General features: G+C 33.9%; 1 protein-coding gene across 1 annotated transcript in view; it reads right to left on the reverse strand.

The window, feature by feature from the left end:
• The window catches only part of BRDT (bromodomain testis associated), a 54,755-nt gene that overhangs the window by 26,215 nt on the left and 14,008 nt on the right, over positions 1-14,532 (reverse strand). Inside the window, exons 6-12 of the mRNA XM_026497482.2 lie at positions 13,066-13,194; positions 11,965-12,153; positions 11,179-11,348; positions 10,811-11,100; positions 10,616-10,729; positions 10,361-10,501; positions 2,532-2,590 (exon numbers count right to left, since the gene is read on the reverse strand). Of these exons, the coding sequence (XP_026353267.2) occupies positions 2,532-2,590; positions 10,361-10,501; positions 10,616-10,729; positions 10,811-11,100; positions 11,179-11,348; positions 11,965-12,153; positions 13,066-13,194 (1,092 nt within the window). The remainder of the gene's footprint in view (positions 1-2,531; positions 2,591-10,360; positions 10,502-10,615; positions 10,730-10,810; positions 11,101-11,178; positions 11,349-11,964; positions 12,154-13,065; positions 13,195-14,532) is intronic.

Raw genomic sequence — 14,532 nt, forward strand, 5'->3', positions numbered from 1 at the left:
ACCAAGGTGTGGAAAGATTAAATGACTTGGCCATCCTATAGTTTTAAGTAGAGTTAGTCGAAGCCTATAATTTTAGTTAATAATACATACAGACTTACATGTTATTAAATAGTGCTGCTCATTTTCGAATGTTTTCCTGTGAACTATGGAAAATAAAAACTGAGCCTTTATACCAAATCTAGAGACTAATCCACTTACTTTTACTCCCTTTTCGTTACTGAATTATAGGCATAATGGGAAGGGTGGGTAAAAATCATGATAGTTGACTTGTAAGACTATCAACAAATTCTGATTAGTTTATTAAGTAAAAACTGTATTATAATAGCTAATATTTATTTAATGCTTATAATGTGTGAGGCACTAGGCTAAACCCTTTATATAGTTCTTCAATTCTCACAATAATCTCATGAGTTTGGTATAACTATCATCCCCATTTACAGTCTGCAACAGGACTTAGATATAATAAAAGCAACTTACCTAGAATCTTACATCTATTCAGTTGCAAGCTAAATTATAGTACCAAACCTGAGGTACCTTACCTACCAAGCTTTAAGTTGTATATAATACAGAGATGAGTAAGACAGTCTTTCTCCTCCATCTAACAAAGGAGTTAGTGAATGAGTAGATGAGGCATGTGTATGAATACCTATCTGTGCTAGCTTGAAAAAAGCTAATGCCATAAAAATGTTTATCCCAACAATAATACAGACCCAAGCCCAAAACTTTAAGTCAAATCAGCAAAAAAAAATCACTTTTTGAAACACACAAATACATGCATTTATTCATATTCCTAAATACATTCTCTCTTTTATTACCAAAGGGCATTTTGTTCCTCAATGAGGGACACTAAAAAAATTCTGGCCACGAACATTATTATGACAGCATTCTATATGCTGTGTATGGAGAATGCTTTCAAAATTCATTGATATAATTTTGATTCTTCTAATACCTATGGCAACAGACTATCTGTATTTTATTTCTACTCAAAAGCCTTCAAGAACTCACTCTTGCCTACCATATTAGTTACCACTTCACCTAAGTGTTCAAAGCCCTCCCTATTTTATCTCCCAAGCCAACTAATCTCTTACAAATACCCTATGTTGTCATAGTTCCCTGAACACACCGCCTGAGTTTTTTTTGCCTCTCTTAACGCTACGACCTCTGTTTAAAAAATAAGTCCTAATCTGTGTCAATGTACTAACCATTTCTTCCTTTTCCCTGTAGTTTAAAACCCGTTGCAAGCACTCCCTCCTTCAGGCAGAATGTATGTTCCTTCTTCATTTTCTCAATAAATTATGAATAGAGATTATAGCACTAATCATGCAACCTCTTAACCATGTGATTTTATTTCTTCTCACAACTAAGAGCTCCCTCGAGACAGGTATTTACTAGTTACATGATGTTAAATAATTTATAATTTAATAAAGGTATATACCTACAACTCTATATTTGAGAAGGGTACAGAGGATTAAAAATTTAATGAGAATGACAACCTGAATTAGTAACAGATAAAATTACTTCTATCCTGGGGCGCCTGGGTGGCTCAGTCGTTAAGCGTCTGCCTTCGGCTCAGGGCGTGATCCCGGTGTTCTGGGATCGAGCCCCATGTCAGGCTCCTCCACTGGAAGCCTGCTTCTTCCTCTCCCACTCCCCCTGCTTGTGTTCCCTCTCTCACTGGCTGTCTCTATCTCTGTCAAATAAATAAATAAAATATTTTTAAAAAATTACTTCTATCCTTTTCAAAGCATGTCAACTACTAATCATAGATGTGCTAAAATTAATAGCTGGTAATTAAAAGCTTTATCTTGAACCCTAACTACCATTTTCCTACTACTTTTAGAAATTCCACCTTACTGTACACACCCTACATCCTACTGTGTGCATACAGGAAAAGCAAGGCCTTCCCTCTGTATTTAGACTTTCAAGACGAATTCCAAACTTCTATAATTTGTTCTACTAATCTGTTTGATTTATAGAACAGTTATACCTTATTAGAAAAATGTAGCCAACTAGTTCCGGTATTCTGTTTTTTTTAGGAAGAAATCTTTTTTTTTAAGTTTTATTTATTTATTTGAGAGAGTGAGCAAGAGAGCACAAGCAGAGAGAAGAGCAGAGGAAGGAGAAGCAGACTACCTGATTCGGCGGGGGAGCTCGATCCTGGGACTCTGGGATCATGACATGATCTGAAGGCAGATGCCCAATCTACTGAGCCACCCAGGCACCCAAATCAAAACAAACTGAGGGCTTCAGAGGGGAGGGGGGTGGGGGAATGGGATAGGCTGGTGATGGGTAGTAAGGAGGGCACGTATTGCATGGTGCACTGGGTGTTATACGCAACTAATGAATCATCGGACTTTACATCAAAAACCAGGTATGTACTGTATGGTGACTAACATAATAAAAAAACATTAAAAAAAAAGAATAGATTATGCCAAAAAAAAACCAACAAATTTTAAAGAATTTATTACTATACCAGTGAGTCATAGCATGCATTTTAAAATTTTGAGGTAAAAAATGAAGAATTAACTTACCATTACTTGTTCTTTAGGAGAATCATTCTGTTTTACTCCAGTAAATTTAGGACACATTTCTGCAAATGTATGTAAAGAAATACTTCAGTATTTCCCAGCTTAAAAACTTACCATTTAAATTATAAATGATTTTCATATTAGAAATAAAATGGTCATTTCAAGAAAATACCTTTAATACCAACCTCTTAAATCAAGAAATTCTTATAGTTACCAGGTCTTTGACCTTTGAATCAGTCAAAATTCTAAAAGGGATATTTGCTTTTTAAAAGGGATATTTTCTTTTCCACATAATGGAATAAATATCCACTCACAAATTTCAATTTGGATTATTTAGGCAAAAAGAACAGCATAGTAAAGAGTTTGAATAATAGTTTAAAAAGGAACAAGTTACAACACAGATAAGGTTTTAAGCAAGTAGGATGAATTATATTAAAATCTTTTATCAAGTAGCCATAAATATAGCCATTAGGGACTTAAATAATTAAGAATTTACTATAAGAGAAGGGTATGTCACTTATCTGAGTCTTTTATGAAAAGTGAAGCTATCTGATTTCATGGCGAAGTCTGCTCTGCTTACTAAGCATTATAGGAAAGACCCCAAATAATCCTTTATTTCCTTTCTAGTTATTTGGCAGCCTCAACTATGTAGCAATGGTTTTTATACTACCTTCTTTACCTTTAGAAATACCTTTACAGCGGACACTGGTGGTAGAATAGTTATAAAAAGAGATCTCTGACATGGTGCTCATAGGTGCCTCTTTCTTTACCTTACAGTTGATTCTGGTGCTGTCCTCCCCAATCATAAGCCTACATCAATGTGGTAAAGCACCAAACCGGCAGTTAATGCCTCAACCCATCTTTCCAGGTCAGTGTTCATGAGCCACCTGAACACTATCTGCTCCAGGTTCCAGGGCACCATAGCTGGTTAACATCAAATCTTATTCAAACTTAAAACATTCTAATTTTAATAATTACCTTCTGCCTCCTGAAATGCCATCAGTTTCCACTGGAAGTGTTACTGTTCTTTCCTCTCCTAAAATGTTTGATGCTGGACATTGTTAAAACTGCTAAATGCCACTCAATTAAGTGCTTTAATTTAAAGAATTCAAGTATTTGAAATGACACGAACCATCTTAATGTCACTCCGCTAAGTATTATTTAAGTGTTGGGGGTTAGGTGGAAGGGAAGAATACAGAGAGCAAAGATTGAGGCTATAGATCCAAGCTTTCACATTTAGGGGATAAATTATGGTTTCGGCTTTGAACAAAAAAACAGACTTCGTTAATATGATCATATACTATATGCACATCTACACATCTATCTTAACTATTCAAATACGCAGCTAAACTACATTATTCTATGATTTATATATATAAACTCTTTTAAGTATGATAAAGTATGACATACCACATTAGTGTTCTACTAAAAAAATTCAAGGGCATTAGTTTTCTGATATATAAAAATAAACCTCAGAATTTAAAAAATTAGCATCTCCAAGTCTGAAGACATTAGCAAAAGGCATCAAAGAATTTTTAATTGAAAAAACCAGAATGGCAACTAGACTTATTGTAGTTATTTTGCAAGGTATACAAATGCTGAATACTATGTTATACACCTGAAACTAATAGACTATCGTATGTCAATTATACAGCAATAAAAAAAGTCAAAACCACCCAATACAGTATGTTTCATAGAAGTCTTATGGACTTTGGATAAATGAATAATAACTGACTAAAACTCAGCATTTTGGTTCTCATTCTACTCTTACATAGTCGACTTTCCAGGAACGTAGTAAAGTAAAACTATTTATTTCTGTTTATTTATGAGTTCCTGGACTTTGCAATTAAAAGACCAACATACACATTTTCACCATCAAGCTTAAGATAGCATTTCAATTAGTGAAGAAGCCCCAGGTCTTGCAAATATTAATGGAATTGAACAGTACAGTGGTAACATATAAACTGTCAACTAATTCTCCAGGAACTGTGATAATATGCATACCTACCTTAAGAGGATCAAATCGGATAATATACATGAACTACTAAACAAATGCATATTATGCATGTTATGTAGTATGTTCTATTTTCACATCTTTCCCCAAACTTCAATATAAATTTTTGATTGGAAAGTTTTCATTTTAAACTAAGGCAAAAAAATTTAATCATAGAATAAAAAAGAGCTGGAATGAAATCTTATAAGAACTGGTTTAATACTCATCACCTACCAAAGCACTGAGATAAATGCTCCAGAGATAGCAAATATTATCAGCAAGATAGTATGGATTAAAAAACTTAATAAGCTGAATATGAATACCATAGTGCAAAACCAGAATGTTATGCCATATAAGCAGAAAAAATTACTGAAAATTTTTAAATAGAGAAATAAATCACACTTCTGTTACATAGTACAGGATTTAGGTCACTCCCGGGTTCTGCTACCTTATTTTATAAGAAAGAAAGAATGTCCAGAGATGTTAAATGATTTGCCCAAACTTATCACCAAAGACATGTTCTACTGATTAAAAAAAAAAAAAAAATCAAGCAATTTGTTTTTGAACTAAAAAAATTTGATTCCTTTAAAGACTGCTTGGCAATTTTCACTGAAGTATTTGGTACTTATTTTAATACAGAAGAACCACCCAATTATTTTTTAAAGATTTTATTTATTAATTAGAGAGAGCAGAGCGAGAGAGAGCGAGCATGAATGGGGGTGGGAGCAGAGAGGGGGGTGGAGGGAGAGGGAGAAGCAGACTCCCCACTGAGCAGGGAGTCCCATGCGGGGCTCGATCCCAGGACTCTGGGATCATGACCTGAACCCAAGGCAGATGTTTACCTGACACCCAGGTGCCGAAAACAACCCAATTATAAACTGCTGTTCCTTCTACCAAAGTCATTATAACTAGAGTTAAAAAGTGGAAACAAAAGGGAAAAACCTTAAACCAACAGTTCTCAAACATGGCAGCACATTAAAGTCACCTGAAATACTTTTAACATCACATAGACCTGGCCCCAATCTCCATTCAATTCAGGTTCATACACTATTTTAAAAGTTTTACAGGAGATTCTAATGTACTGAGAAACACTATTCTAGACAGACTGCTTATTCAGTAAGACCCACTTTGAACAGGACATTTTTAAATGCACAAGACAAAATTCATCACTAATTTCGAAGACTCAAAGGCTCAAGTATTGACCTCAATATATATAAGTTTTTAATCAAGCCTGGGTCTTTGGATTTATCTTTCTGGTGCTTTTTGCTTTGAAAACACTTTAACTGATGAGAAGATCATAAAGTTTTAAAAATTTGAATGATAAACTCTGATCATTTCTCTTAAATGGCAAAGATTATTCCCAAACTATTATTTCGTACTTCCTACAGTCACTAAACCATTCTCCTCCTAAGGAGGTAAAACAAAATCCAGACTTGAACCAAGTCCTTTTTGTGCTTTTTCCCTTATGTGGAAAAAAAAATCATATCCTTGTCACTTCTACAGAAAACCTAGGTTGCAGAACTAAAAAGAGAAGTTTTTTTATTCCTGTTTGTAAGTCACCCATGACTAAGTAAGTTTTTTAAAAAAGAAACTGTAAAAGAACTTCATAAATTTCATTCTCTGAAATTACACTGAAGCCAACAAAAGCAAAAAGTCTAACAAATGAAGTGACAAATTCACTTTGTCTTAATCAGGTAAAGAATTGATGCCATAACCACAGAGCTTCTTTGTAAGTATCGAACAATTGAAATTACAAACATTCCTGAAAAATATTCTATTCTACACTAATCAAGTATTTCAGCTTACATTTAGACAGTTTCTAGTTATTTTCCATTAGATTTCTATCAAAAGCACTACTACCAATGAGCTGTTCCCATTTGTTTCTCAGTAATACTGACCACACGATTGAATCTATTAATTACTATATTCCTCCCTGTTATAACACTCAAGATAGCCAAAGTTGTTGAACATTAGAAAACTCTCAACAGGTTATATGTACATACTAGCTGAGCCCACCTAACATATCATATAAAGATCTGGAATTCATTTTATTGTCAAACCTCATTAACATCTTTGATCTGACATTTGATAATATTTTGATGGTTATGAAAAATAATTAAGGAAGGTTGTGTATTTATACCAATGTTTAATAAATGTTCTTGACTAATCTGCATATGACAATTTCCATATACTGTTGTCAGTCAAGAAAATAATTAAATGATAAAACCAAATTACAACAAATCCGCAATCAAGTACTGCTTCTACCCCACAGATAGCTCATTTATATTTTTCAAAGATTTGGGATTTCATTCCATCTCTATTTTGGAACTGATTTAATATCTTGTTTGAAATGTTAAAGGATTTTTAAATCAACCTTTCCTTAGAAATCATAGCTCTGCCATTTAATTAATCCTATTTAATAAAGGAGAATTGAGTCCATATTTTTCAGAAGTGCATAAAGTACGGTTTGAGAATACAGAGAAGATAGTTACACTGTAACACAATTTACAATACTTAAACGTTTTTCACAGATGTTACCTTTCAAACATTTTGCACACCCATATTTCACACATCTGAACAGAATGCTACTGCAGTAAAGAGAGACCAACTCCTAATACAGGATAACTGAAGAATCATATGATTCAATAATATTAGGGAATTAAGAAAAGTTAATGTAGTGCTCTGTCCTTGATAACCAAAATTACAAAAGATCATGACTTGGTTAAGAAAACTGCATACCATCAAGCTGCTATAAAAAATTCCAAAAGGCAGGTATTAAAAAACAGATTAAGAAACAATTGCTAAAGATCAATATCCTTCTATCAGGAAAGAATTTCTAAAAAAAGCTTTCAGAAAAGTTTCCTCTATTAACATTTTGAAAAAATGAACTTATATTCTTATCTCCTATCTTGAATAATCAAAAGCCTTATTAACCGGAGTTATTGTAATGAAGATACTCCAACTGTAAGTTTCAGTTCTGCGCAAATCGTAATTAACTCTAAAGCTACAAAATCTTATGAATATTTTCAGTTAATTTTTACTTAAATAACAAAGTTTTTGCTAATATTCCTACTTTTCGCAAATTGTATTGTAAGTAATTCCATTTCCCTCTACCTTGAGACTTATACATACTTGGGATTTGTCATCTGCTCCTTGAGAATGTCATGTGCATAATGGTAAGAATAGTAGATGCTTTACTTATTTTTACTTAAGTATTGTTATTGATATGGTCTGGCAATTATTTTTCATAATTTATAATCCTTTTATTTAGGGTTTTTGTTGTTCAAGTAAAAAATGTTCTTAGATTACACACTAAAAACTAAGAGCCTTACAGTATTTCAATGCATACAATTAAAGTTAATATTTAGGACAAAGGTCCTATTGCTTCACTTACTAATTTATTTTATTTTATTTTTTTTTTAAGATTTTATTTATTTATTCGACAGAGATAGAGACAGCCAGCGAGAGAGGGAACACAAGCAGGGGGAGTGGGAGAGGAAGAAGCAGGCTCATAGCGGAAGAGCCTGATGTGGGGCTCGATCCCATAACGCCGGGATCACGCCCTGAGCCGAAGGCAGATGCTTAACCGCTGTGCCACCCAGGCGCCCCACTTACTAATTTATTTTGTTAAATAAAATAAACAAACAAAAAACCCCAAACAGAACTTAATGCTCATTTAATGTAGGCATTGTATTTGCAATTTATAATTACACATTGTACATACAGTGTTTCTTGAATCAAGTACATAGTTTCAATGTTTATAAAACAAAAATTTCAAAGAAAAATGCTAACTCATACTATCATGTTAGAAGACAAACTGACCTTAGTGTCACAAACCTACACACTATCCATAATGTAAGTTGAAATATAAAAATGAGTCAAGCAGAGAAAGACAATTATCATATGATTTCTCTCATCTATGGAACATAAGAACTAGGAAGATTGGTAGGGGAAGAAAGGGATAAAGAAAGGGGGGGTAATCAGAAGGGGGAATGAAGCATGAGAGACTATGGACTCTGAGAAAGAAACTGAGGGCTTCAGGGGGGAGGGGAGTGGGGGAATGGGATAGACCGGTGATGGGTAGTAAGGAGGGCACGTATTGCATGGTACACTGGGTGTTAAACTCAACTAATGAATCATCGAACTTTACATCAGAAACCAGGGATGTACTGTATGGTGACTAACGTAATATAATAAAAAAACATTAAAAGAAAAAAAATGTGTTGCTTTGATTTTAAGTGTTTTCAAAAACAATCTCTGTTATTGAAAAAGATGACATTAAACAAGAATGTCAGTCATAAAATAAAAATTCAACACAAATGTATTAAATTATAATTCTGAGGCCAAGTTATTCCACTAGAGAGTCAGGAAAACATATATATTACACCACTTTAAGAACACATGGTGGATAAACATTTTTCCATCAAGCAATGTATTAGAAGAATCTATCAGAAATTGATCATTCAAATTAAAATTAAGGTATTTTTGAATATCTTTATTGAAGCACTCTGTATATAGTACATTTCCACTAATGCTCAAGGCATTTATTGATCAGTAGCCATTACATAATTGGATAACTCAGTTTAATCCTACAAATAAAAGACAAAGTGCTCTAACTTATTAGGCCACAAATGCTTTATTAGATGAAATTACAAATGCTAATTACAACTTAAAATATTTTTCCAGCACTGTTTTATGCTTTGAAGTCAAATATAAGGAAATAATGTATAATCAGAGCCCAAAAATAATTTAAAAATTTACTATGACAAATTCCAACAAAAGTAAAAATTTTTTATTCTAACAAAAATGTTTACCACTATATACTTTAGAAATGTAAAAACAAAATGGAGCAATCAACACCACACGAATGCAAACTAAACAGAACCAAAAGCGAAACAAAATGTACCGCAAGCCTGCAGACCCTTATTACCAGACTGAAGTAAGAGGGATATTCTTACAAATGGTAAGAATCCCTGATGTGACAATATTCTGTGTAGGGTATTTTTTTAAAAGAGAACTAACTTTCAAGACAAACAAAAAACATCTCATTTAAAATAAAGCAAAATCTTAGGCACAAAAGTGCCCTATATTCTGAATGTGCCTTTTGGTGGACAATAATGGGATGCCACTGCCAAGTCAGTATCCATGGGGCAGTGACTGTCAACTACATAACCATTAATGAAAGAGCACAAAGAAAACATGACTGAATTAAGCTTGATACAGCTGATGATAAACTACCCAAGCTAATATGGTACTTCAGCATAATTGAAAATCTCAATTTGAAGTACATGTTTCTATAAATGGAAGAAAATATTCTGTAGTGAAGAAAACACAAAAGTGAATAAAATTCTGCTTTAAACATTTTCTGGGATGACTGGTTTCTTAATTCAAAGTGATTATTCAATTTAGAATATATTGTCACAACAGGACATACTTTGCAACATTAGAGTGGTCTGATATATCATGGAGAGTGAAGTGAAAGATGTCTTCAAATAATCCTTTATTTTATAAAGGGAAGAGAAGATCAGAATTTTATTATTTGTTATTTTCTCGTATTAAGATGTGGTATTACATATTAAGAAACTATCTCCCACCTTTACTAAACTTCTTTTCAACATTACAAACCTGTAAGTCTTATACATATAATCTGAAGTTCCATTTTACACAGTATCTCTTTTAAAGAAAATAGTAAGATTGTCAACATGCAATTAAATAGTAAGTGTGGCATCCAAACCACAGGTTCTGGGTAAGGGACAAACAGTTCTTAAAAATATAAGTCTCAATAATACAAGAAAAAAATGTTCCCACAAACAGGGGTGCACTTAAGGGGACAGCTAACCTGATTCGGAATCACTGCTGTCTGAGGAGCTTGAATCACTGCTACTGCTTTCAGTCTCGGACGAGCTGCTAGTGCTGCTGCTGCTGCTTTCACTCAGTCGGGAACCACTTCCGACGGCCTTGGATGACTGAGTTTTCTCAGCTACAAAATAGGGAAAGACATTACAATGCCAGTAGAATTAAATAATCACAGGAACATTAAAAAAACCCTGCCACCTTTTTAAAAATAAATAAAACATAAACAACTGCCACCTACGTTTTGTTTGACATTTTCTAGAATTTAACTGATTATTGACATCTAGTAACCGCTTTTCCAACTCCTGTTTTTTCTGTGAATGAAATTCTTCTTTGGACTTCGTTATTTTCTTACCTATGTGATTTAAGAGGGCAAAAAGTATTACCAAAAACTAACACAAATACCAGACTGATTTCTACTGAAAGAAATACATACCATGAGGTTTTAGCGGTCTTTTTCTTAGACATGCGGCAACATACTTTTCCAGTTCTCTCAGTGTTGATGCTTTCAGTGTTTCAAAGTCTATTTCTATCTCATCAGGGTTGGAATTTCTCAGAGAAGGCTCTCTTGATTGTATTATATGAACCACTCGCCCAAGTTTATCTCCAGGGAGTTTGTTTATATCCAAGCTTAACTGCCTTTTCTCATCATAGTTCATAGGCTTAGCATTAACCTCGTCTTCAGGTTTCAGAGCAAATACCTGTTGTTTCCTCTTCTTTGGCTGACTAAACAAAAATTAAATTTAGTCAAATTTATGTTAGATAATATTATTATATGAATACCGCAATATAAAAGATACTTACTTGCTTTTGGACTTTTCCTTTAATTTCACTTGCTTGAACTTTTTTCTTGGATTTTCTTCTCTGTTATTAGCCGTTTCTTTCTTCTTTTCCCTTTTAGACTTATTCTTTTTCTTTAGCTTATGGAAAGGTACTTGGGAGAGAACCTGTAGCTGTTGATGAACAGCTTTCAGCTAATAAAGAAAAAAATTCTTTAAACATTCATGGCTCTAATTAGACACATTAGGAAAAAAATGAAGGCACTCAAAAGTCAAGCCTATCCTTCTGAAATTCATTTCGTCTTACATTTCCTTCAAGTTCTTATTTCATTCCATAAATTCATTATTTTGAAGAGCATACATTAAATGAGAAAGAAATACTATCATGTGCTCAACCCATAAACATAGATATTCAACTAAAAACAGATCATGCAAATTAACATTTCCAGGTAATCCCAACTTTCTAATTGTTTTTTTTCAGGCTTGAGCTAGGAGCAGGGTTAACATTTTATCACAAAAGGAAGCAATGCTGAACAAAAACTCATCCATAAAATATCTTGAATTATGTCATATAAATCATTTCAATGAGAATAAACTCATTGTGGTTAGAAAGATAACAGAACTTTAAGATACACAGATCTCTGGGTAAGAAAGAATATTAAACATTACAAATGTGCCAGGAAGTAAATAAACCCACAGTTGCTAAGTGATCTAAATGTTAACAGCTTTTAATCTACAAAAATGATTTTATAATAGATCTGCAGCAACAGCTCATAAATATACAAAAACTTTCATCACCACAATCAACTACCTGCTCCTGAAGCTTTGCAAGACGTTGAACTCGTTCATCTTCAGAATCACCAGAAGAGTTATCTTCAGAGGAAGCTTCACTACTGCTTTCCCTACCGAGGATTTTTGTGGTATCTGTTTTGATGCAGCAGACAGGCATACTCTCAACAGGTTCATCTGGGATTTTTGCAAAATGCATTTCAAAAACATCCTATAATGGAAAATTAGACTATAAAGATCTTCTGTGCTTTCAACTTAATATAGCAATAACACCCTTCAACAAAAGTGTCATATTTTCATGATAATTCTATTTTCCTTGAGGTGATCATTACATAATATATACAACAAATCATTATGTTATATACCTTAAACTTATACATGTTATATGTCCATTTATCTCTATAAAACGAGGTGGGGGGGGATGTACCAAAGAAGAAACATAAGACTCATGCTTCCTTGCCTGCCAACCTTAGAACTTTTCTCCTCTCTTCCACGTAAAGATAGACCTCACAAAGCTGTATAGAGGACCTTCTTTCAGGGATCTCCTGCCCTGGGGTTGACGCGTCATTCCACTACCTCCTACTCCACTACATTCCACTCAAAAGTCCTAGAGCTTTACCTTCAGGGGAACATGGGCTCTAGTCAATCCTACCTCAGATATTTACTATCCCCTTTTCACTAATATTTCCCCAATATCCTCTACGTGTAAGGCAGCCTTCTTAAAAGATTTGCTACTAATGTGTGCTATACCTCAAAAAACAACCCCCGCATTTTAAGAGTCAATTTAATTAATAAATTGTACTTTATATTTGGGAAGTGGGGCATTCTTTATCTTTTGAGTTATGGTTCTAAAATTTCCAAACTAGGGGTGCTTGGGTGACTCAGGCAATTAAGCGTCTGCCTTCAGCTCAGGTCATGATCTCAGGGTCCTGCGATCAAGCCCCACATCAGGCTCTCCGCTCAGCGGTGGGTCTGCTTCTCCCTCTCCCTCTGTGATCTCTCTCACTTTCACTCTCTCAGATAAATACATACATACATACATACATACTTTAAAAAGAATAAAATAAAATGCACAAACTATGTTCAGAGAAAACTCACTTTCAGAGCATACCTATCAACTTACCTGGAGCATTCTTGCCATTGTCACTACTTCATGATCTGGAGGATTGTATTTGTAGCAATTCATGAACATTAACCTAACATCTGCAGCAAATTCATACGCATCTTTATATTCTTGGTTGTCCATTTTTCCCTAAATTAAGGATAAATTACGGGATTCACAAACAACACAGTTCAATAATCATTTACATTAATTACACAGAACTCAGGTAAAACCAAAAATAGATACCCACCCGCCAAATTTGACAAATGTTAAAATCCTGCTCTATTTGTTTTGTATTTTTTGACTTTGAAAATATCCAGTGAATTTTGACAAGCAGAGATAAGGAGGATATTCCAAGTTAAAAAAAAAAACAACAACAGGGGCGTCTGGGTGGCTCAGTCGTTAAGCGTCTGCCTTCAGCTCAGGGCGTGATCCCGGCGTTCTGGGATCAAGCCCCACATCAGGCTCCTCCGCTGGGAGCCTGCTTCTTCCTCTCCCACTCCCCCTGCCTGTGTTCTCTCTCTCGCTGGCTGTCTCTCTCTCTGTCAAGTAAGTAAATAAAATCTTAAAAAAAAAAAAAAAAAACAGGAACAAAATCACGAAAGCAGGAAAACAGTGCATTTCCAGATAATCTTAGACAAGTATGATCCTAGAAGCAATGAAAAGATAAATTCCTTAAACCAACCTTGAATATTTAAATGAAAGATTTTTATTAAAACTTTCCTCAAAATGAAAAGATATTTAAAATTGAACAGAATTGGTAAAAGGAAGGAAATACTTAACATCAGAGCTGAAATAAAGAGACTAAAAAAAAAAAATAGAAAAGATCAATGAAACAGAGCCAATCCTTTGAAAAAATAAAACAAAATTGATAAACCTTTTAGCCAGACATGTTAAAAAAAGAGAGGACTCAAAATCGGAAATGAAAGAGAAGTAACAACCAATCCACAGAAATACAAAGGATAAGAGACTATTACAAAAAAATAACAGGACAACAAATTAAGATAACCTAGAAGAAACAGATAAATTCCCAGAAACACACAATCTTCTAAGACTAAGTCATGATGAAATAGAAGATCTGAACAGACCAATTACTAGTAATGGAACTGAATTAATAATCAGATGAGATCGGGCGCGTTCAGGGTGGTATGGCCGTAGACTGAATCAGTAATCAAACTCCCAAGAAACAGAAGTTGAAGACCACATGGCTTCACAAGTGAAACCTAAACTTTTAAAGAGTTAATACCTAAATTCCTCAAACTATTCAAAAAAAATAGAAAAGGAAGAAAAACTTCCAAATTCCTTCTAGAAGGCCAGCATTACTTTGATACCAAAACAAAGACACTACCAAAATAAAATAAAATAAAATAAAATAAAATAAAATAAAATTACAGTTCAATATCCTTGATGAACATAGATGCAAAAATCCTCAACAAAATATTAGCAAAATTCATTTACCATAATCAAGTGGGATTTATCCCAGGAATG

Source organism: Ursus arctos, unplaced genomic scaffold (genome assembly GCF_023065955.2).
Source record: "Ursus arctos isolate Adak ecotype North America unplaced genomic scaffold, UrsArc2.0 scaffold_12, whole genome shotgun sequence".
Taxonomy (NCBI): Eukaryota; Metazoa; Chordata; class Mammalia; order Carnivora; family Ursidae; genus Ursus; species Ursus arctos.